The sequence below is a fragment of the Macrotis lagotis genome, chromosome 2 (genome assembly GCF_037893015.1).
Source record: "Macrotis lagotis isolate mMagLag1 chromosome 2, bilby.v1.9.chrom.fasta, whole genome shotgun sequence".
NCBI lineage: Eukaryota > Metazoa > Chordata > Mammalia > Peramelemorphia > Peramelidae > Macrotis > Macrotis lagotis.
Genome location: NC_133659.1, coordinates 112,809,612 through 112,832,419, shown reverse-complemented (window position 1 = coordinate 112,832,419; position 22,808 = coordinate 112,809,612). Strand labels below are relative to the sequence as shown.

Sequence of the window (22,808 nt, the reverse complement as noted above, 5' to 3'; positions counted from 1 at the left end):
CTTAATCCCATTGCCTTGCAAAATCTAAAAAAAAAGCCCAAACAACAAAAAACCCCAATGCATTAATATCCCAGTTTGCCCACATTCCCAAAACATTGATCATTTTCCTTTTTAGTCATATTGACCAATCTGATAGGTGGTACCTTGGAATTGTTTGAATTTGCATTTCTCTAATCAATAATGATTTAGAGAATTTTTTCATATGTCTATAGATAACTTTAATTTCTTCATCTGAGAATTGCCTTTCCTTTGATCATTTATCAATTGGGAAATGACTTGTATTCTTATATTTTAGAAATGAGTCCATTGTCAGAAACACTAATTGTAAAAGTTGCTTCCCAACTTATTGCCTTCCTTTTAATCTTGGTTGCATTGGTTTTATTTGTGTAAAACCTTTTTGATTTATTATAATCAAAATTATTGGGGCAACTAGGTGGCTCAGTGGATAGAGTACCAGCCCTGGAGTCAGGAGGACCTGAGTTCAAATCCAGTTTCAAACACTTAATTATTACCTAGTAGTGTGACTATGAGCAAGTCACTTAACCCCATTGCCTTAAATAAATAAAACTTAAAAATTAAAAGAAGAAAAAGTAAAGCACTGTTATTTAAAAAAAATATCCATTTTGCATTTTAAAATGTTTTCTAACTCTCTTTGGTCATAAACCTCTTTACATAGACCTGACAGGTAAAGTATTCCTTGTTTTCCGAATTAGCTTATGATATCACCTTTTATATCTAAATTCTGTACCCATTTTGATCTTAACTTGATATAGGTTGTGAGATATTGGTCTGTGCCTAGTTTCTGCCATACCATCTTCCAATTTTTTCCAGCAGTTTTTAATCAGAATGAGTTCTTAACTCCAAAAGCTGAAATCTTTGAGTTTATCAGACAGTAATGGAGTTATTTCCTACTGTTTCTTTCATCCTTAATCTATTCCATTGTTCCACCACTCTATTTCTTTTCCAGTGCACAGTTTTGATGACTGATGCCTTTTAATATAATTTTAGATCTGATATGACTAGACCACCCTTCCTTTTCATTTTTTCATTAATTCCCTGATATTCCTGACCTTTTGCTCCTTCATATGAATTTAGTTACTATTTTTTTCTAGCTCAATAAAATAATTTTTGGAAGTTTGATTGTATGACACTAAATGAGTAATTTAATTTAAGTAGAATTATCATTTTTATTATATTTATTATATTAGCTCAGGAATTGACATTTGTCTACTGGTTTAGATATTATTTTACTTGTGTGAAAAGTGTTTTATAGTTGTTTTCATATAGTTTCTGAGTTTGCCATGGCAAGTAGACTCCCAAGTATTTTATGTTGTCTATAGTTACTTTAAAGGGAATTTCACATTCTATTTCTTGCTGCTGTATCTTGAAAGAAATATATAGAAATGTTGATGATTTATGTGACTTATTTTATATCTTGCAACTTTGCTAAAGTTGCTAATCGTTTCAAGAAGTTTTTAGATGATTTTCTAGGGTTCTCTAGTATATTATTATATCATATGCAAAGAATGAGAGTTTGGTTTCTTCATTACCTATTCTAATTCTTTCAAATTCTTTTTCTTCTCTTATTGCTAAAGCTAACATTTCCAATGCATTATTGAATAATAGTGGTGATAATGGGCATCCTTGTTTCCACTCTGATCTTATTGGGAATGTTTCCTTATCTGTAAAATAAGCTAGAGAAGAAAATGACAAACCACTCCAGTATTTTTGCCAGGAAAACCTCAAATAGGGTCATGAAGAGTCCACATCTCTGAAAACTACTCAATAACAACAAACAAACAATAAAAGTAGAGCATGAGGAAAGAAAAATCAGGAAGCTATTTTTTTTTTCGTGAAAAAGGGTCCTAGTGGATTGAATACTATTTCAGTTTGTTCAGTGTGATATGGCAGCCAGAAGAATTGACAGAGATGACCATTCTGTTGAGCTGTTCTCTTTCCAAACTATAACTATAGTGTGAATTTATTATATGTGCTACATTTTAGAAGATAGATTTATAAACATTTCCAGAAGAGGGCAGTAAGGATGCTGAGAAGGCTGGTGATTGTAATCTATGAGCATTAATTGAAGCAGCTGGGGTTGTTAAGTTTGGAGAGAAAGAGACTTGGAGCAGGAGCATGATGACTATTTGAAGGGCTTTCTGTGGAAGAGGGGTTAGGCTTATTTTTCTTGACCTCAGAGGTCAGGAACAGGACTAGAAGGTGAAAGTTTCAGGGAGGCATATTTTAGTTCCACAAAGAGAAATATTTCCTAGCAATTAGAGCTGTCTAAAAATGGAAGGGGCTACCTGAAGAAATGGTGTTTCTTTCTTCTCACTAGACTTAAAGATGAAAGAATGTTGTAGAAAGAATTCGGGTTCCTAGAATTACAAAGGACCTAAAAAATCTACTAATTCTTGTCTTAATTTGTTTCCTGATTTTGAACACTAAACCACTGTGCCCCAGCGATTAGACTATGGGGATAAAGGGTGACTACCATCCCTTTTGGCCCAGCTCTCTCCCCACCCCTTCACCCTCACCCCCACCCCACCCCGACTCCAAGCACACACATTTTTATTGGTTACAAGGATTCATTTTAAGACAGGGTAAGGAGAAGCTCCTTATCCCCTACAAAAATCTTTCTCATACCAACTATCTTGCCTGAAATTCTTTTATACTGACTGAGGCAGTTGCTTTCATTCCATAGTCTTAGAAATGCAAATATATGGGAAGTTTTTGATAGGAATGAGTTTCAATCAAAATGAAAATTACATTATAGGTTTTCTAGGCTATAGTAAGAGAGATTTAAAAAGCAGCAAGGTGTTGGGCTCCCACTTGAAATGGGCAAGGATGGATTTCCCCCACTGTGGGGCTGGGTAGGAAGTGGAAACTTAATCAATAATTAATAATAGCAAAACAACAATAATAGCTGATATTTACATAGCACAAAAGAATTGCAAGCCTTATATTTATTATCTTATTTGAGTATTTATCAGTATTAAAACCTTGCCTTATGCTTGTCCTGTTTCTTTGCTTGGATAGAAACTATGAGCAGAAGCATTTCATACCCTTTGTCCACTGTAGCAGGAACGACAGTCACATATACTTAAGCTTATCCTTTCAGATGAAAAACACTTTTCCTGTCCTGAAACAGTAACCCAATTCTTTTCTAGAATGTTTGATCATGTTGTGGCATAATCTGAAATGTATGACATTCTCTTTTCTTCTTCTAAGCAGGTGAACTACAAAGACTTCAAAAGTGTGTGATCCCAAATTAATAACACTGTGTTCTTTTCTTTCTAGCAATAGGGCAAGAGAACTCATTAAAATTTGAGAATTTTTGTGTGCTTCATGTTATAGGCTTTGCCCCCTTTTCATTTTTCTCTTCATCTCACCTTGTAAGATTAGGAATTAGATTCAGTACTTCTTGGTGTTGCTTTTTCTTTATTTAATCAGTGTCATAGAAAGCTTTACCTTCAGGTTCTGAATATATTTGTACATTAGATAATACATGGATAAGAATCACAGACAATCCAGTTTGGTGTGTTAGGAACTAAAAACAGATTTTGCATTGGCATGAGGTTTTCCTTAACTAACTTCTGTCACCACATTTTCAACAGAATGAATGGCCACTAGACGGAGGTAGAGTGTAAGAAATCCTAATTGTACCAGAGTGCTAACATTGGAGTTGGAGAGAGTATTATCTCAACTAGTGACTATACCATTATTTGTATGTTAAAGTCTATAAATCTCTTTTTAATTATATTGTATCATTTGTCTTCTATCTCTCAACTATAGCTACAGAGTAGGGAACAACAGGTGGAGTGATTAGTGAACAAATTTGTAGTCAATACAGGTCACCTAGATCCTTAAAGATATATGCTTGTGTTTGAAATATTTTGGTTCTGTATATAATCTAAATAATATAGAAAATCACCAGTTCTATCTTTGTGTGATATGTTGAACCAGTCTAAGAGGGCCTGATTTCAAATCCTGCCTTTACTGCTTATTGCCTCTATGATCCTGAGCAAGTCATTTGATTTTCCTGAGACAGATTCCTTATGTATAAAATGGGGGGATTGTACTAGAATACTAGATGATCTCTGAATACCCTTACAAATATAAATCTGTGAAGTTATGATAAGATCTTGATAGATAAAATGTGGGGAGAGGACACAGAATAAGAGTGGCAAAGCAGGTACATCATGATCTTGATTGGTGTCCCACTTTGTTTACACTGCTTTTGGAATTGAAGGCCAGTACTTTTTTTAATTCTGATTATTATTTAGTTTTAGTTTTCTGAAAATCTTTTTAAAAAAGATTTTATTTATTTTAAATTTTACAATTTTTCCCCTAATCTTGCTTCCCCCCCTACTCCTCACAGAAGTTTCCATGGTATGCATTGATCTAAGTTGAATGTGATGAGAGAGAAATCATATCCTTTAGGAAGAAACATAAAGTATGAGATATAACAGAATTACATAATAAGATAACATTTTTTTTTAAAAATTAAAGGTCTTTGTTCAAACTCCACAATTCTTTCTCAGGATACAGATGGCATTCTCTGTCACAGATACCCCAAAATTGTGCCTGATTGTTGCCCTGTCAGTATGAGCAAATCCATTAAGGTTGATCATCACTCCCATGTTGTTGTTATGATATACAATGAGAACCAGTACTTCTTGCTACATTAGGTAGATTAATCATTGTGTTTTAAGGTCTGTAGCTGAATCCTACATCTTTTCGTTTCAGTCGAAGAAGACTAACTCTTTACCATATTCAACATTCCATTTCCTGTCTTCATGCCTCTGTATAGGTGGACTATCATGCCTGAACAGACTCCTTTATCTCTACCTCTTACAATCCCTACCTTTTTTTTTTTTTGCAAGGCAAATGGGGTTAAGTGGCTTGCCCAAGGTCACACAGCTAGGTAATTTTATTAAGTGTCTGAGACTGGATTTGAACCCAGGTACTCCTGACTCCAAGGCTGGTGCTTTATGCACTATACCACCTAGCCGCCCCAATCTCTACCTTCTTTAAAAGTATTAGTCAAGTGCTAATTTCATGTGATAATATTCTTGATTTCCCCCACCTCCCCCAATTGTTACTCTCCCTCTTGAAAGATTAATCCAACATACTCAGGAACCTGGAAGGATGAATTTGAAGGAATCTGACTCCATTGCAGACATAAGTAAGAGAGCATTTAAGACCTGAAAATAAATTCTGGGAGAAGGAAAAGGAAGAGAAGGAGAAGAAAAGAAATAAAGAAAAGATGAAAGAGAAAAAAAAGAAATAAGAAGAGCAGAAGAAAGAGAATAACAAGTAAAAAGAGAAGGGGAGGGGAGGAAGGGAAGGGAAGGAGGAGGTGGGGGAGGATGAGGGGTCAGGGAAGGTGGGGGAGGAGGGAAGCATGTATAGAGGGAAAATATTTTTATAGTATTAGCACTGTGGTTATGATTAGATTGGAAGACATCTCAATTTTACTTTATAATATGAATGTAGTAGGTACTAAGCAGGCTCTGGCTACCAGACACCTACTTTAGAATAGAAGGCATCTGTGTTAAACATGGCTAGAATGGACTTATAGTTCTGTGAGATCATTAATTTTTTTTCACAGTGCCTGTGCTTGTAGAAGTTTGTTTATATTTTTGCTATTTCTGTTTCCTGGTTTTTTAGCTTTATATTTATCACTACTAATATAACTTCTTTGTGATGCATATCTGAATATTGATTTGTGCAGGTAGGGCAAAATGTCAATGACTAGTTGGAATAAACAGAACTCAAAATAACTCAGGGGATTAAACTCCTATAAAGATGGTTAAGGTGGGGCTCTGTGCAGAAAGTGAAAAATAATCTTACAGTTTTTGATTATTAATCATTTTTAAAGTTTTTGCAAGGCAATAGGGTTAAATGGCTTGCCCAAGGCCACACAGCTAGGTAATTATTAAGTGTCTGAGACCAGATTTGAACTCATGTACTCCAACTCCAGGGCCGGTGCTCTATCCACTGTGCTACCTAGCCACCCCTGATTATTAATCATTTTTAAAGTTCTACAAATGGAGAGAAATAGCCCACCTGAATTGGGATCATTTGCCCTTAGATCATTTAGAGTCAGGTAAGGCTTAGGAGGGGAAATTCAGGAAAAACTCCAGTCTTCATTGAGGGGTGAGATTGAGATGCAAAAAGTGACATTTTGTAAGGCTACCTAATGGGAGAAGATAGATGTCATTTGGAATCTTCCATTTATTCATTGGGAGGAAGGATTAAATAAGAGCAATAGGCTTTGATTTTCAGTTTCTTATATACTGCTTTCCCTAGTCTTGGTATAATATCAGTTGGTTACAAAAATACTTTTTTATTTAGTTATAGAATATACTTCTGATGTAATATGAGCTACATGATGTTGATAGTTTCTTACAGATATATAAGATAGAGGGGAAGCTAGGTGGCATATTGGATAGAGCACCCTGGCCCTGGAGTTAGAAGGACCTGAGTCCAAATCTGGTCTTAGATACTTGACATTTTCTAGTTCTGTGACCTTGGGCAAGTCACTTAACTCTGATTGCTTTGTATCCAGGGACATCTCCAGTTGTCTGGATCCATATCTGGCCACTGGACCTGGCTGGTAACAGCACAGCACCCCCTCACTCAAATCTAATATCTAATGGATTTCATGGTCTTTTTCAAAAACAAAGAACAATCATCATCATCATCAGATATATGAGTAGTGTTTCATATATAACAGGTATTGTTAAATATTAAATTATATTTATAGAATAACAGTTTCAGAGATAGAAAAGTACTGAAAGGCTATTTAGTTGAATTTCTTTGTTTTACAGATGAGAAAGCTCAGAGACTCATAGAGTTGACACGATTTGCCCAAAGTTATGTAAGTGACTAGTGGAATACCAGGATTTGAACTCAGGATTAACTGACTCTAAAACCCATGTTCTATTGCTGCAGTAATAAAAAAAATAAGTTATAATTTATATAGGGCTATAAGTTCTTTATTTCTGTATTATTTTATTTTACCCTCACAATTCTACTGGTAGATGCTCTTATCCTTATTTTATATATAAGAAAACTGTAGCAGACAGAAAATTAAGAGATTTCCCCAGGATCACATAATTTGTAAATGTTTGAATCAAGATTTGAATTCAAGTCAATCTTCTTACCCCTTAAAATACACCCCCTCCCCTGCAAACTGCAATCCAGTTCACTGGTCTTTTGGTTGTTCCTTGAACCAGATAATCCTCATACCTGATATGCTCTCCCTCCTCATCTCCTCCTCCTGGTATCCTGGGCTTTCTTCAAATCCCAGTAACAATTCCATATTCTACAGGAAGATTTTCTTAATTCATCCTTAATTTTACCTCTGTTAATTATTTAACCTTTAACCTTACCTTTGGTGATTCTTATTTGTTATATATATATATATATATATATATATATATATATATATATATATATATATATATATATATAGCTATTTGCAGCTATGTACTACCCCCCCCCAACTCAGCTCAGATAATGAGCTCTTTGATAGCAAGGATCATTTTTTGCCTTTCTTTGTATCCTCAGGTCTTAGCACAGATCTGTACTAGATGCCTAATAAATATTTATTGACTGACTGACTCCAACCCTAGCTCTCTTGCTACTATACCTTGCTACAGTTTAAATCTTATTTGCTGTCTTTTTTAAATCCACAGAATCAGACTTTTTTTAAAATCTCATTTGCTGTCTTTTTAAATTCACAGAATCACAGACATCATCATAGGGGCATTAGAGATCATCTAGTCCAGTCTCCTCATTGTACAAATGAATACATTGAGATCCAGAAAGATTAAATGCTTTGTTCAAGATGATAAGAAAGTAAATACTTCTGCTCACTTTCTAACTATTCATCTGTAATGCATGAGAGCTTCAAAGAGGCATGATTCAGGTTTGAAGTTGAAAAGAGCTTGCTAACAATTACAATTACTTAAAAATAGGATGGCCCACTGATAAAGGGGGCACTCTTACTAGATGTTCTTAAGCAAACATAATGGGGGGATATAGTGGTAGTGATTGGGTCCTGAGGGATGACTACATGGAAGCAGGTGTAAGAATGGGACTTCATCTTATTTCTTCTGGTTGGTCACAGGTTCAGACCATTTTCAATGGCATGTATGTTCTGGTCTCATGCTAAAATAATATGATAGGGTGGCTAGGTGGTGCAGTGGATAGAGCACTGGCCTTGGAGTCAGGAGTACCTGAGTTCAAATCTGGCCTCAGACACTTAATTACCTAGCTGTGTGGCCTTGGGCAAGCCACTTAACCCCCTTGCCTTGCAAAAAACAAAAAAAATAATATGATACAAGAGGTTGTCATTTGGTCCTTTGTTCACTTGTGATGGTCAAAGATGACATTGAAGCTGAGCATACTGTGACCTTTTGATGAAACTTCCCCTATAGTCAGAGGTTCCTGCTTGGTTTCTTAGTAAGACTTTCAGATGAGTGAATCCCCCCCCCCCCCCCCCCTTTGCTCTGCTTCTGTCTCTCACTTTCTCCTTCTCTCTGGATCATGTCACTTAGTACTCATGCAAAATCTTAGACATTTGGATAGGGAGAGTTCATATTTCTCCCCTCCTTTCAGCAGCTTCCAATATAGCAGTCAGTGGGTGTACCTGCCTGAGCAACTCTGGTAAGATCTAGAGTCTAGTGAGATCTCAGATCTTTTTGACTGACTCTTCTTTCCCTGAGCCTGGATGATCAAGCAGAGATCTGAAGAGATGAATATTTCCAGTTTTGGTTTCCAGGTACTTAGTGGGCTCAAGAGGTCTGGAGTCACTGAGAAGTTTGAGTGCTGGATGACCACTAACAGAAATATAACTCATGGCTGGCCAGAATATATGGACCTTGAGAGCATTTCAAGAACTATCATGGGAAAGATGAATTATATGTTTCAATTTTGTTAATAAGCAATTTTGGTTTACAGAAAATTTTCTAGATTATTACTTGGGGACATTATAAGACAGAGTAAGTAAGGGGTCAAGTTTCCCTAAATTGACTTGTCCAAGGTCATACAGGCAATTTAATAATGATAATAATGATGATAATAATAATAATAAAATAAGTTAATAGTGTCTGAGATCTGATTTGAACTCAGGTCCTCCTAGCTCCAGGATTAGTGCTCTATCCACTGTGCCACCCAAGTTTCCCAAGTTCCCCTAAATTTGAGCCCATGTGAACTGAACAAATTACTTAACCTCTCTCGGTTTCAGTTTCTTTACCTGTAAAAATGAGAATAATAAAAGCAAACCACACGAGATGATATGTGCAAAGGGCTTCACAAATCCAAAGTGCCATATAAATGGCAGTTTTTATTTTCTCCAGGGCTCATCTTCATATACTTTTTTCTAAACCACCTCAATTTCCTAATTTGTCAAAATGGAGTGGTTAGATTAGATAGATGGTCCCTTGAGGTCCCCACTAACTCTAATTCTGAGATCCTTAAGATTCTACATCTCTCTTCCAAACTAACTTGTATTTAAGGTTTATGTACATTATTCTTACTACTATTTACATTCTTTTTTTTTTTTTTTGCAAGGCAATGGGGTTAAGTGGCTTGCCCAAAGGCCACACAGCTAGGGAATTATTAAGTGTCTGAGGTCGAATTTGAACCCAGTACTCCTGACTCCAGAGCCGGTGCTCTATCCACTGCACCACCTAGCCGCCCCTATTTACATTCTTTTACTTAGGCTTCACATTTTGAGGAAAACAGCACCAAGTATTTTTGTCACAGTTGAGGAAACTGAGGCTCAGGTAGGGATCTGTAGGGATAAGCCTTTGCACTTCCCATGTTCCTTCAAAGCATCTTGCTCGTTTCCTTCCAGGGGATGGCGCTCCTGGCCCAGCCTCCCCGTCTCTCCCGGCCCCTCACCCCGGGCCGCCGCAGCCTCGGCCGGAGCCACCCTGCCCAGCGCTCCCGGCTCCCGGGGGCCCGGGGCAGCCGCGCCCACCAGAGGCCGCTGCTGGCCGAGGCGACCCGCCTCCCCTCCCTGCGCTCCCCCGCCCCCCGCCCCGGAGGCGGCTGCAGCACGCCGGAGCCGGGAGCGAGTGCAGCGCGAGGCGGGCTGGAGGGAGGGAGGCGCGAAGAGAGCGAGGGTGGCTGCCGGAGGGAGCCTCCGCCTCCGCTGCACCAGCCGCTCGGGTCCCGGGGAGACCATGGGGAGCTCCGAGCGGGCATCGCGCGCTGCTCCCGCGCCCAGCCTCCTGCAGCCCTGAGCAGCCCGGTCGGCACTGCCCCCCAAGCCCGGAGCTGCGGGGAGGATGACCATGGCTGGGGGCAGGAGGGGGCTGGTAGCCCCCCAGAACACGTTTCTGGAGAATATTGTCCGGAGGTCCAATGGTAAGAGATGCCTTTGAATCGGTTCTATCGCGTTGTAAATGGATTGATGCCCAGCAAACGGCCCTGGCTGTCCCCCGGTGCAACGCGGGAGGGCGGCGAGGATGCTGCCTGCCTCCCGGGGCAGAAAAGGGGAGGGGGCCGGGGCCAGGGGGTGGTGGTGGGGGGTAGTGGGAAAGGCTGCACATCCCAAAGAGTTCTTCCCGGGGCACCCTTTGGGGGTCTCCTTTTTCCGCAGGGTGTCAACAAAGTAGTCGGGAAAAGTGTCAGGGTCCCCGACGGGGCGCCTCCCTCGACTCGCTGCCTCCTTCCGTCCGTCCGTCAGTCCTTCGGTGCGTCCCTCCATTCGCACCCAGTTGGGGGCTCTGCACTTTCCCTTAGCTCTCCTGCTGCAGACCCTTCCCCAACCCCTGCTCCAAGCCACCCTGAGAGTGGGGGCGAGCGTGCGGAGGAGTGGGGAGAGATGTGGGATAGTCCACTCCGCGCCAGCTTGGTCGTTCTTGTAAAGGAGCCCACAGGGCAGGCGCTTCATCTTTTCTCTCCATCAGGGCTCAGGGGCATCGGGAAAGGGTAAGAGGCAGCTGCAGCTGGGCCGGCCCATGCCTGCTTCCTCTGCCGCGTGAAGTGGCCGGGTCATGTGGCACAGGGGGCTTTCCTTGCGTTCTCCAGAGCACAGGTGCAGCGCTGCTTACAGGTGTAACCTGTCTGGTAGCCTTCGCCAGTCCAGAGTCACCACAGCGGAGATGTGTCTGTCACGCTTGTGCCGTAAAATCCAGGATCCTATTCCCCCAAACTAATTCATTGTCCAAGGGAGCTGCCCGCTGACGGTGGTAGCAGGGACAGTTGTCGATGCAAGTCCACCCCAGGCCCTAGTCCTGTGTAATACCTTACAGAAAAGTTCTCTCCAAGTGTGAGCAGCGATTTCCAACACCTTGGAGGCCAATACTGAAGAGACCGGAGGCAGAGAGCCTTTCAAGAGGAAATAGAACTAGGCGCAGGTGGTAGATATAGAGCAATGTCTTCATCAAATTGCTAAAATTAGCTGAAAGGGAAAGAAGCCCTTAAGTGCACTTTGTGGGCTTCTTAAGCCCCCATCTCCTCATAGGGAAAAAAAATTTAGTTTATCTGAGCAACTGAGAAGCTATAATTCAGGAAATGAGGTTTTAAAATTTGTAAACATGAAGCTTTCGGAGACTTAACCAGCTGGCATACCAAAAAAACTGAGCCCCTCCGGTAAGATTCAGGCAGACATTTCAAAAGGAGATCTTTTTCTTTTGGTGTTCTTCTGGTTCTATGCTGATTTCCGTGCATACTGGTTTCCCTAATAAACACACATTCTAAATTTATCCTAATTTAGCAATAAATTAATAATCAAGTGGATCTGCAAACCTACATCTGTTAGCCCATATTTTTTGAATGCTTTCCTGGAAATTTTAAGTTGTTAAAGGGGAGAGGGTAGGTTTCCATCCATTGACTTGTCACTGTAGTTGAAAGATTTCTCTTCGAACTAAACTAGGTGGCCTGTGAAGCAAGGTCACACTAGTTATCAGCTTATGAAAGATTCTGGTAATTAATAATGAAAATGGCAATAATGAACCTTTACTTCCAAAAGAACAAAACTCGGTTTTGCCTTCGGAACACTCAGAATTAGTCTTGAATTTTCAAATAAAAGTACTTTACCAAAGCTAGTGATATTATTTTTATTATGTTATTTATATATTTTAATAATCATGTTGTTGATGATGACTGACCAGAGGAGAAGGAACCAACCACTGTACAGAATTTGAAGTTCTTTTATCTGGGAATCTTAATAAGGAAGGAATTGTCTTAATGAACTTAATGAGCACTTTACCCACACTGAGGAGGGACCATTAATGAGTAGGTGAGGACAAAGGTTGTGGTATGCCCATATGATGTATAGGTATTTGTTGATGTAAATAAAGGAGTGTTAGATGCCAAGTCCTTGTGAATCCTGCCCCTGGGTCCCTACAAGTGAGGAGTGAGAAGACTTCCTTCCTTTTATCAGATCCCAGAGGGATACAGGCCTTGACCATCCTGAGCCTTTTGTAAACATCCATGGATGGCTAATGGAATAAGCATGTGTGAACATTTTTAGCAGTGACATTTTAAATTAAGAACCAATGACAACAGCTTGCCTTGAGTTTTTTTTTTTAGTACTTCTTGTAATAGCTGAGCAATTTGCTTCTTTCCCTACTGAAATGATCAATGTCTAGATGGCAAAGGTAATGTAACATTGTAGGATGGTCTGGCGTTTAAATATTTCTAAGTATTCTGAATTAAAAAGTACAAATTTATTCTTTCTATTTGTATCTTCTTATATTCCTTTTTCCACACTGAGGAAGTATATATGTCCATATGTTTTAAAAATGGATTACTCTACAAAGACAGTAATATGAATGTTGTTTATTACTTGGTGATTTTTATTTAAGCATGTAAATAACATGTCCAATTTTACAATGTATTTAGTAACATTTTGTTAAATACTTCTTGCAAGGCTGCTGGAAGAGATCTCCTTATATTGCTGTCCCAATATTTTTTAAAAAATGAGGAATGTGAATGTTAAATGATATAGGAATGAATTCCCACTGACATGAGCAGGCAATGTTGGAACTAGAATTAGAACTTCTTCTAATCACTGACTTTTCACACCCTACAAATTCAACCCACTGGAGTATCTGCATTACTGTAATTACATGTTAATGCCCAATATTCTAGACTTTGTTCTGGATACTAATTCCTTTAGACTTCATTTTTGTACTCAGAATTTCTTCAAAGTTAGGGAGGGAAAAGCCTAGGTTGGAATAAAGAAGAGGGAGGGACTAAGTGTTTATCAAGTGCTAGATGCTTTACAAATATGATGTTTGATTTTCACAACAGGTACTATTACTTTTCCTACTTTATAGCTGAGAAAAATGAGACAGAGGTTTAGAGGTTTAGCCCAATCTCACACAATTGGTAAGTAAATGAAACAGGATTGAAACTCAGGTCTTCTTGGAACTAAGACTAGATCTCTATTCGCTTCACCAACTAGAGGGGATTGGTAAAATTATAGATGACCCATATTTATACACTGAATTTCATCTATATAAACTGATAGCAGTTTAACTTCTAAGAAGTAGAGGAAGGGAAAGAAGTTGAGTTTGCAAAAAAGGAGGGGATCAGGAAGGATATGAGAGAAATGATCAGTAAATTGGAGCAGTTTCTCTAATAATCATATACATATGTATATATATATATATAAACAATAGAATATTTGAACTGTTAGGAATTTCAGAAATCATCTAGATTTTTTTTGAAGAAACTAAAGTTATGAGAATGATAAATGACTTGCCCAAGGTAACACATCCAGCTTGAGACAGAGCTACAAATGGAGACCAGGGCCTGTTAACTCAAATGAATACTCTTTATAGTCTGCCTTAGCCTCCTTTGTTATATCATTATTTGCTCTCAAGTACCATAATTTCTGTGGAATAGTATTTTAGCAATAGTCTTTTTTGGCCAACAGCCACCTCACTGCATCTTTTACAAGATTATAGGGCAGGGGAGAACAAAAGGAAGGGCAGTATCTACCTTTGTCTCAGTGGTTTAGTCACAAATGATACTGTCTAGTACAGAGCAAGATGCAGTGTTTATTAGAAGCATTAATAGGATCGATTTCTCTAAAAATGATCTAGGCAATGTTGGAAGCATCCTCAGTCTCAAGTGAAGGGGAGATTTGACAGTTGCTTGATTTATTTGAAAATTGTATACAGCCAACTGGAGTAATTCATTTCTCAGAGAGGTTTTGTGTTGGTCCAAGTACCTAGCTGATAGGAGGATCATAAAGTCTCTTTCTGCCTTGGCACCATGTTGTAGACCTTGTTCCTTTCTTAGTTATGTACATTGTTGGAAATGGCCATTTCCCCCTCTTTTTAAAGTAGCCTACGTTATCATGGAAGCAAATAAGAGTTCTGCTTGACCAAGAAAGTTGGGCAGAGAAGATGTATTTGTACATACTAGGTAGAGTCTGAAGGTGACCAGTACAGTGACTGACAAAGAATGGGAACTTAATAAATGTGTGAGAAATTGAATTAGAAAATTGCATTCCTTGTATCTAATTGCAGTTTTCAGTTCTCATGTAAAAGATGAAGCACAGAGCTGGAAGTGACCTCAGAAATAATCAAATCCAACATTTTTATTTTGCAGATGTGGAAACAGATCTAATGAAGTAAAATGACTTGTTCAAAGTCTCATAGATAGTAAGCAGAAAATCTAAGATGCAAACCTATGTCCAAATCCATTGATCATTCTGCAGTACCATGGAGCTTGACTCATGAAAAAAATATGACTACCATCCACAAAAGCAAATTTTTTTTTACTAACTTCAAATTATTTTGTTTGTAGAGTTACATTAAAAAATATCCCTCATTTTACCATCTTCCCACTCTCCATTTATTGCACTTTAGCGAGCTGCCTTCCTTGCCTATCCCTAAACCTGGGTTGTGTTGGCAGGTCTGGGTGCCAGGAATAATACAAAACGATTTAAAAAAAGCTATCTAGGACATATGTTTAAGTACCGTAGAGCAGAAATCTAACAATTGGAAATGCCATAGTAACAATCCATACTGATTAGCAGAGTGAAATGAGGCACATGCTGGTACATATTTGTGAACATATATAAATTACAGATTGCCTAATCAGCTGTGTTGTTGTAGAATTTGAAGTTGGTTCAGGTTGTTGGCACAATGAGTTAGCAAACAGGAGGAAAGCCACGGGAAATGTTTTGTGTGTTCATAAATGGGTTGAGTCATGGGAATATTTATAAAACAACAAAAGGAAAAAACCTTCTTAAAATTCTTTTTGTCCCAATGAAAAGGGAGAGTGATAACAAACCTGAATTATCCTTGGGTCAACATAGGTGGTTGACTTTTTTGTTTTTGTTTTATACTTTAATTAATCTCTAAACTCATGCTTTGAAAGAACCTCAGCCAAGATTAAATTTGGTTCTTAATGGAAGATGAGAAATTTTTGGCTAGATTGAGTCATGATTGCTATTAGTCCATGGAATGAGAAGATGAGGTGTTAGAAATATCCTGTGTTTTAACAGTGGTTAGAAGATGGAGTTTAGAATGGTCTGAGTTGATTAGTGCTGATAAGAATAAAATTTTGAGTTTAATTGCCTGAACTGGGGCAGGCATGAAACTTGGGTTCAAAAATCTAGATGCTTTATTTATTAGCTATGTGACCTATGGGCAAAGCATTTAACCTTTCCCAGGTTCAGTTTTTACCATCTATTAAATCGTAATTAATACCATCTATTAAATGGTATTAAAGATTTGCTCTCTTAACTCAGGGGGTCATAAAGAAGCCATCTTGTGAAATTTGCATTAAAGTGTGGATTGTTGCCATAAGCATTTAGCATTGGATAGATCACCCAACCTTCTCATTTTATAACTGAGATAAGAGGCTCAGAGATCATACTGGCAGTAAGAATCAGAGTCAAGAGTCAAGCAAATTCCATCTTCTTTCCATGGAACCACTCTGACACCTATAAATGATAATAATTGTTTCGGACAGTTGGCATTTTTCTATGTGAAGCCACTTCTTAGTCTTATATTTTTCATATATTGATTCAATAATCACAGAGGGCATGAGAAAGTAGGAATATGCACCTACTATTGAGGCAGTCAGATGGTTAAGTGATTAGAGTCAGGGAGACCTGAAGTCAAAGTTGCCTTCAGATACCTACTGGCTTTGTTACCATGGGCAAGTCACTTGACTTCCATCTGCCTCAACTATAGAATGGGGGGTAGTAATAGCTACTATCTCTCAGTTTTTGTGAGACTCAAATCAGTTAATATTTATGAAGTGCTTAGCACAGTATCTGGCTTACCTTTTTTCTTGTCCTTCCTTCATCCTCTTGCCTTTTAAAAAAGACTACCTGAACTTATGAAAGAATAGCTTCTTTTAATGCAACTCCAGGAATTGAGATTTTAGTAAATTACTTACTGTTGGATCAACATTTATTATATAACTGCTATATGTAGGTCTCTTTGATAGTACCTAAGTGTTCACAATGGAAACTACCACAGTCCCTGATTTCAAGGGACATATGGTTTAATAAGATGACAGGGAGGATATAGCATATACATTCCTTTGCTAACTTGACTGTCAGGAGAGTTCTTTCTTACATCTTTCTAAGTCTTGACTATATTAATTAAGCCCAGTCCCTCTGGTTCTTAGAGAAGATTGAACCCTTGAAAGGCAATTTTTAATTCTTTTTCAAGAATTAGTTTTAGATCTAAAAGTATTAATCCTTCTTTATTTCTTTGTTAGATCCATTTCCCACCTCTTTCAGATCACCCTGGGATTGAGGCCTTGTGAGATTCGTCAACCACTGTCTTCCATTTAATGCCAAATCCAGTCCTATAGCCTTAATTATGTGATTAAAGTGTGTCATTTTGTTGGCTTTCATTTAAAACTTACTTTCAAAAGCCACTAGACATTGTATTTTACCATAAAATCTTTTAAGGAGAAATTGACTGAGGGAGCAAATGAGAAATGGATGGAAAAATATCAACCACCCCCAACACTATTAAAAAAAGATGTGTGACATTTTCAACATCACTTAATTGTGGCAGGTTTTCAATAAGCTTTCATAGATAAATTCTCATTTGATTTGTTATTGATTGTAAAATTCATTCATCTTTATCACTTGAAAGTCTAAAATTCAAAGAGTCCTAAAAGAACAGAGGCAGTAATGTCCAAGAGTGCCCAGAGCGGGATACGTGGAGTAGTGGACTTTGATGCCAGACTGAGGAGTTTGAACTTTTCTAATTAGACAATAGGGAGCCACTAAAGGGTTTTAAGAAGAAGAGGGAGGAGATAGATCATTTTGACATGGAATGAAAGATTAATTGGAAAGAGTGGTGAAGAGAAAGGAGATGGAAACTTCCATTGGTATGCTACTGTAATAATCCAGACAGGGGGTAGTGGAGTCTATGCCAGGGTGGTAACAGTAAGAATACCGAGGGAGGACAGATGCGAGAATTTGCAGAGGTAAATTGGATAGGGCTTGGTAACAGATTGAATGTGGGAGGTGGGAGTGAGAAAGGGGTTGAAGGTAACACCAAGTTTTCTAACAGTCAGTGAAATGTTTGTTTTATTTTGAAGTTGAAAGTATTCTCTTCCTCCCCCTATAATTTACAGACTTAATAAAAATACATTCAAACTGATATTAAGACCACAGGCACAAAACAAGGAGTTGCTGATTCCATTGGGATTATAACTTATTTTATGAAAGCATTGGACTCTTGATAGTTGAGACTCTAATATCTCTTATCTTTGGAATTTTATTGTTGGAAATAACAATAGTCCATCTTATGATTGACAGATGATAACATTATAAAATTTGCAAATTGCTAACTTAAATGACCCTGGGTGAAATTACGATGCATCCATTTTTCCTTTGGTGTGGCTGTCCCCCCTTCCCTTCTGTCTTTTACTTTTTTTCTCCTCTTCACTCTGTTCCTTTTCTCCCTCATCATGAGCATTTTCTGAAAGGTACAGATTGTTACTTTCTTTTTCCTCTATACATATTTATTTTTCCTATCCTCATCATTTCTGTAAGCAATTCTCTTATTTTTCTACCAATTTCTAATCACTTACCCCTCCTCTCCAATGGTTTTCCTGATAATTAGTAAAAGGATGATTTTTTCCCCCTCTCTTTGCCTAAGCTCCTTTTTTGTATTTTATTTGTTAACCTGTGAAACCAATATGTTTAGCCATCTGTAACATTACAAATGAAAAGTGCTGTTGTCACATCACTCAGGGAGATAATGTGTCCTATTCAGGTGATGATGGTATCCAGTTAGTAGGAATTTATTGTGAAATATTTACCATTGCCCTGTAAAATAACAAATTCTGGTAGGGACTGACGCATTTTGTGTGAACTGTCTGCTGAAAGTAGCTTTGTAGCTTTTATATGTGTAATTACTCAAACTGAGTCACTTTCCCAAGTTGTTGCTTTGGTTTCTCCTTTGTTATTTGGGGGGTAATTATGATGAAATGCAATTTTCTAATAATTCCTTTTTAGAATATCTATGTATTATGCTTTATGTGCAAATAGCAGGCTTAGGATGCCATCTGACACATCTGTGCCACAGTAACATAGTTTGTATCAAGTTCCATTAGCTGAAGAAGCTTTAAGAATTCAGTTTTTTTTCCTTTAAAATCTGTGAAGGTTCTGTATTCTCTGAACCTGCAGCATTTTGTGTGGGTGGGAAAGGTCTCTTCAGGAAACCTTACATTTGGTTTTCTGTACTCTTGCAGCCCATAGACCCTCAGTGGATGAAAAAGTATCGGAGGGGTAAAAAAATCTAGCTAACTAGATTCAAAGATTAGCAGATACAATTGAGGCTTGGTAGAAGAGCAAAACCTGTCAAGCCAGGCCATTTTACCAAATAACCCATCTTGTTATTATGTCACTTGTGACATCCAACCTCCAGATTCCATGTATTTGTACAGTCTCTATCCTGTGCCTGGAAGGTTCTCTCTTCTCACTTTCTATTTTAGAATTCTTAATTTTCTCCAAGGTTTAGCTCAAATGACAACCTATGAGAGGTGTTTTTACTGATTTTTTTCAGTTGCTAGGGCTTCCCCCTACTTCTGTGCCAAATTACCCTGTCATTTATTTTGTATATACTTAAACAAGTACATTTGTAACTCTCCTCCTCTCTATATACTACTAGAATGGAAGCTCCCTGGGGAGAGACACTGTTTGATTTTTGTCTCCTGGTATTTGACACAAAGTGGATACTCAATAAATATTTATTGTCTAGTTTGAAACAATTGAAGGGAGAGGATTGCCTTCTTGTCATTTAAATCTGATGGCAGGAGGGATGCTTTCCTATAGGCTATAATAACTCATGTTTTTATATACTATTTTAAAGTTCACAAAGTCCTTTCCTCATAACAGCCCTGTGTGGTAGGGATCACAAAGTTGTCATAGCCATAGGTGCCAAAAGTAAGTCAGAGATAGGTTGACTTGCCCAGAGTCACAAAACTGACTTGTGTCACAGACAAGACTTTAACTGATGTCTCTGCTGACTCCCAATTCCAGTGATTGTTTTCCCCCACCATACTATTTTGCCGCTGTTCACTAAATTTGTATTCATGATGACAAGAAAGTATATTTTGCCCTGGACCCTAAGGAGCAGTAATAACTGACTGTGGGATTTTTCTGAAGGATTCATGAATAGACCTCTTGATATCTATGGCTTATTTATAAATTAGGACCCTTTTAAAAATGTGACATTATTAAAGGAATTCACAAATACTATGGGTGGCATTATGTTCCCCAAACACTCCATGGAAGAAAAGCTTTATATAGTCATATTTGTCGTTCATTTTCGAAAAAGACCACAACATCAGTGATACCATGAGAAGCACATGGGGGGATGCTGTGTTAAATCACCAGCCTCATTTTATCCTCCACTGATCTGGGTCTAGTGGCTAGAAATAACTCAGGATGATTGGAGATATTCCTGGATGTGAGACAATAAGTTTAAATGACTTGCCCAAGGTCACACAGTGTCAAGTGTGTGAGGTTGGATTCAAACTCCCATACTCCTGTATCCAAGGCCAGTACTCTTTCTACTGTGCTACCTAGTTGCCCTTGTTTGATATAGTATCCACACTAATACAGTATTTTATGATTATAAAGTCAAAAAGGATTATAGAATCTCAGATGGAAAGGGACATCAGAGGCCACTAATTCCTTTTTATTAATTTTTAATTTATTTTTATTAAAGATATTATTTGAGTTTTACAATCCCCCCCATCTTACTTCCCTCCCCCTCCCATGGAAAGCAATCTGTCAGTCTTTACTTTGTTTCCATGTTGTACCTTGATCCGAATTGGGTGTGATGAGAGAGAAATCATATCCTTAAAGAAGAGACAGGAAGTCTAAGAGGTAACAAGATCAGACAATAAGATATCTGTTTTTTTCCCCTAAATTAAAGGGAATAGTCCTTGAACTTTGTTCAAAGTCCACATCTCCTTATCTGGATACAGATGGCACTCTCCTTTGCAGACAGCCCAAAATTGTTCCCGATTGTTGCACTGATGGAATGAGCGAGTCCTTCAAGGTTGATCATCACTCCCATGTTGCTGTTAGGGTATACAGTGTTTTTCTGGTTCTGCTCATCTCACTCAGCATCAGTTCATGCAAATCCCTCCAGGCTTCCCTGAAATCCCATCCCTCCTGGTTTCTAATAGAGCAATAGTGTTCCATGACATACATAGACCACAGTTTGCTAAGCCATTCCCCAATTGAAGGACATTTACTTGATTTCCAATTCTTTGCCACCACAAACAGGGCTGCTATAAATATTTTTGTACAAGTGATGCTTTTACCCTTTTTAATCATCTCTTCAGGGCCACTAATTCTTATTTCAGAATTTACTCTAATGCTTACCAGACAATTGACTCTCCAGATTTTGCTAGCAGACACCCAGTAAAGAGTAGCACACTACCAGGCAGCACCTTTTACCTTTGGAAAACTCTAATGCTTAGGAAGTTTCCCCTTAATCAAATATGAATTTGTCCCTCTGTAACTTATATTTGTGGCTCCTAATTATATATCACCTCTAGGATCAAGCAGAGGAAGTCCAATCCCTTTTCTGGCACACAATTCTTCAAATATTTGAGGTCAACTATCTTGTCCCCTTTAAATCTTTTCTTCTCCAAGAGAAATAAGTCTATTTCCCTCAAGTGAACCTTTAATGGCAGGAATTCCAAGGCCCTTTGTCATGCTGATCACTCTTCTTCAGGCACTTGTGGGTTTATTAATGTCCTTCTTAGAATGTGGAGGTCAGAAATGAATATAATACTCAAATACATTCTGACTAGGGTTGAGAACAGTACACTATCACCTCCAAGAACTTAGACAATATGATTATAGCTCAAGATTATATTAGTTTTTTTAGTTGCCATATCCTACTATTGAGACATACAGGGCTCTGCAGTTCACTAACCCCTCTTATCTTTTCTAGACAAATTTTATTATAGATGTTTCCTCCAATGTGTCCTCTCAGATTCTCATGTCAATTTATAGGAGACGATGTAGGTATAGAATGTAGTTAGTAGGGCAACCCATGATTTTAGAATTGTATTTCAGTTAATACTACTCTCTTGTCTCTGAAGCTATCAATGTTGATGTCATCTGTTGGTCTGGTAATGTGTTCTGCCAGATTGCTTTTTCCTCTGAGTTTTGAAACTGCCTTGTCTTCTAAACTGTGAGCTGCTGGTATTCTTTATCTTCTGGGCTATTTTCTCTCCTGTGCTGGCATTTTCTGGTTTTCTGCTGAGATGCTTTGGTCTGCAGATTCTTTGCCAATCTGCTGTTATCATCTGATAGCATTGAATTAAAGTTTCCTTGTGGCCTCTTTTCAAGAGGAAAGTATATACTTTTTGGGAAGCAACCAAAATTTGGATGATAATGTTGAAAATAGTGGCTGTAACTATCAAGAGACTATCTAACCTATAGAATCAGGGTTATTCCAGCTCTTTTGTGAGTCAGATGCATATCTAAAATCATCTGGCCAGTAAACTCCCTTAGAGCAGGTCTACTTTTTGAACTCTTTTGCTTTTGTCTTAGTGATCACAATTCCAGGGTTATTTATTATTTACATCAGAATTAAGAAAGTTACTTTCAGCTACCATTACATCCTGGAGCCACTAGAGCTAGCGTTAATTTGGATCTTTACAAGAACTAAAATGGCAGACTGAGTCCAGTAACTGCACACTGACTGCATTCTCTGTAATGTTCTCGAAATTTGACAATAGTCAAAACCTATAGTCTTATGGGTCTATAGTTTGCAAGCTTTGCTTCTGTCCTTATATATTTTTTTAAAATTTTAAGGCCATAGGGTTATATAAGTTACTTGCACAAGGTCACACAGCTAGGTAATTATTAAGTGTCTGATTTGAACTCAGGTACTCCTGACTCCAGGGCCAGTGTTCTATCCACTGCACCACCTAGCCACCCTGCTGCCCTTATTTTTAAAAATTGAAGCGTCATTGTTCTTTAGCTCTGAAGCATTTGTTCCCATTCTCCATGATTTTTTTTTTTTAGGTTTTTGCAAGGCAAATGGGGTTAGGTGGCTTGCCCAAGGCCACACAGCTAGGTAATTATTAGGTGTCTGAGACCGGATTTGAACCCAGGTACTCCTGACTCCAAGGCCGGTGCTTTATCCACTGCGCCACCTAGCCGCTCCTCTCCATGATTTTTTAAGGATCACTTTGACAATGGCTCAAAAAATCATATCTCCTCCTTGTTTCATTGCTCTAGATGTTTATTGCCTGGACTTGGTGACTCAAAGTCTTTGAGGGTAGCTAAGGTGTCATCCTGTTATTTGATTATA

The 22,808-nt window shown here is 38.3% G+C and overlaps 1 protein-coding gene across 1 annotated transcript in view; it reads left to right on the top strand.

The window, feature by feature from the left end:
* Window positions 1–10,271: 10,271 nt before the first annotated feature.
* The window catches only part of KCNH1 (potassium voltage-gated channel subfamily H member 1), a 543,149-nt gene continuing 530,612 nt past the window's right edge, over window positions 10,272–22,808 (top strand). Inside the window, exon 1 of the mRNA XM_074222595.1 lies at window positions 10,272–10,386. Within this exon, the coding sequence (XP_074078696.1) occupies window positions 10,308–10,386 (79 nt within the window). The 5' untranslated portion in view covers window positions 10,272–10,307. The remainder of the gene's footprint in view (window positions 10,387–22,808) is intronic.